Below are 684 nucleotides of genomic sequence, written 5' to 3' on the forward strand. Positions count from 1 at the left end.
TTATGTGCATGCTTATCAAAATAGAACTTATGGCATGGCGTAGAGTGTGGTCCACTCTCTGGCGACTCGGTCGTGCTGCTCTCGGTCCCTCTTGTACATGTTGGCAACTACGATTTCCATGGGGTCGTCAGGATTGGGATCTGCTAGCAGCGACATGATCGATAGGAGAACTTTATCTGCAGTCAAGATAGGCGACCAGATGTCCGATAGTATGTTATGCCTGGACATACCATCGGAAAACTGGCCGCCACTGGTGATGTTGCAGTGGTAAATCTGAGTCGTAAATTGTACATGAGGCGGGACATGCGGGTAGTTATCCGGAAATAATACATCTAATTTAAAGTGCCCTCCCTCATAGGGAGAATTGGAAGGGCCGAGAATAATGCAGTGCCAGTGGGTTATATCGTCTTCAACGATCTCCACATGGCAACCGTCCGTTGGATTGAGCATTATTTCTTTTAGCTCACGGACAAGACGTCCCTTGGGGCCACCGCCCCGTGGCCGTTGTACGGCGCTACTAGTAGCATTTCGGGTGGCGGTGGCAGCACGCCGATTCCTTATGCGGTGGGTTGCAGTACGCTGGACGGCGCTACTAGTTTCATTCCGGGTGGCGGCGGCAGCCCTGGCAGCAAGCTCAATCCTTATGCTTCGTCGCAAAGACATGGTCTAAAAGACTGTCAAAAC

General features: G+C 51.3%; 1 protein-coding gene across 1 annotated transcript; it reads right to left on the minus strand.

Annotated features, from left to right (window-relative positions):
* Positions 1–12: 12 nt before the first annotated feature.
* Positions 13–670, minus strand: LOC117591788 (ubiquitin-conjugating enzyme E2 D4-like). The gene has a single exon (XM_034285093.1). The coding sequence runs from the start codon at positions 661–663 to the stop codon at positions 28–30; it is 636 nt and encodes a 211-aa protein (XP_034140984.1). The 5' UTR covers positions 664–670; the 3' UTR covers positions 13–27.
* Between the last annotated feature and the right edge of the window lie 14 nt (positions 671–684).

This window comes from Drosophila guanche, unplaced genomic scaffold (genome assembly GCF_900245975.1).
Source record: "Drosophila guanche unplaced genomic scaffold, DGUA_6, whole genome shotgun sequence".
In the NCBI taxonomy this organism is placed as follows: Eukaryota; Metazoa; Arthropoda; class Insecta; order Diptera; family Drosophilidae; genus Drosophila; species Drosophila guanche.

Bases quoted from the DNA above. Each gene is read 5' to 3' on its own strand.
- LOC117591788 (XM_034285093.1), bottom strand. From the start codon at position 663: ATGTCTTTGCGACGAAGCATAAGGATTGAGCTTGCTGCCAGGGCTGCC.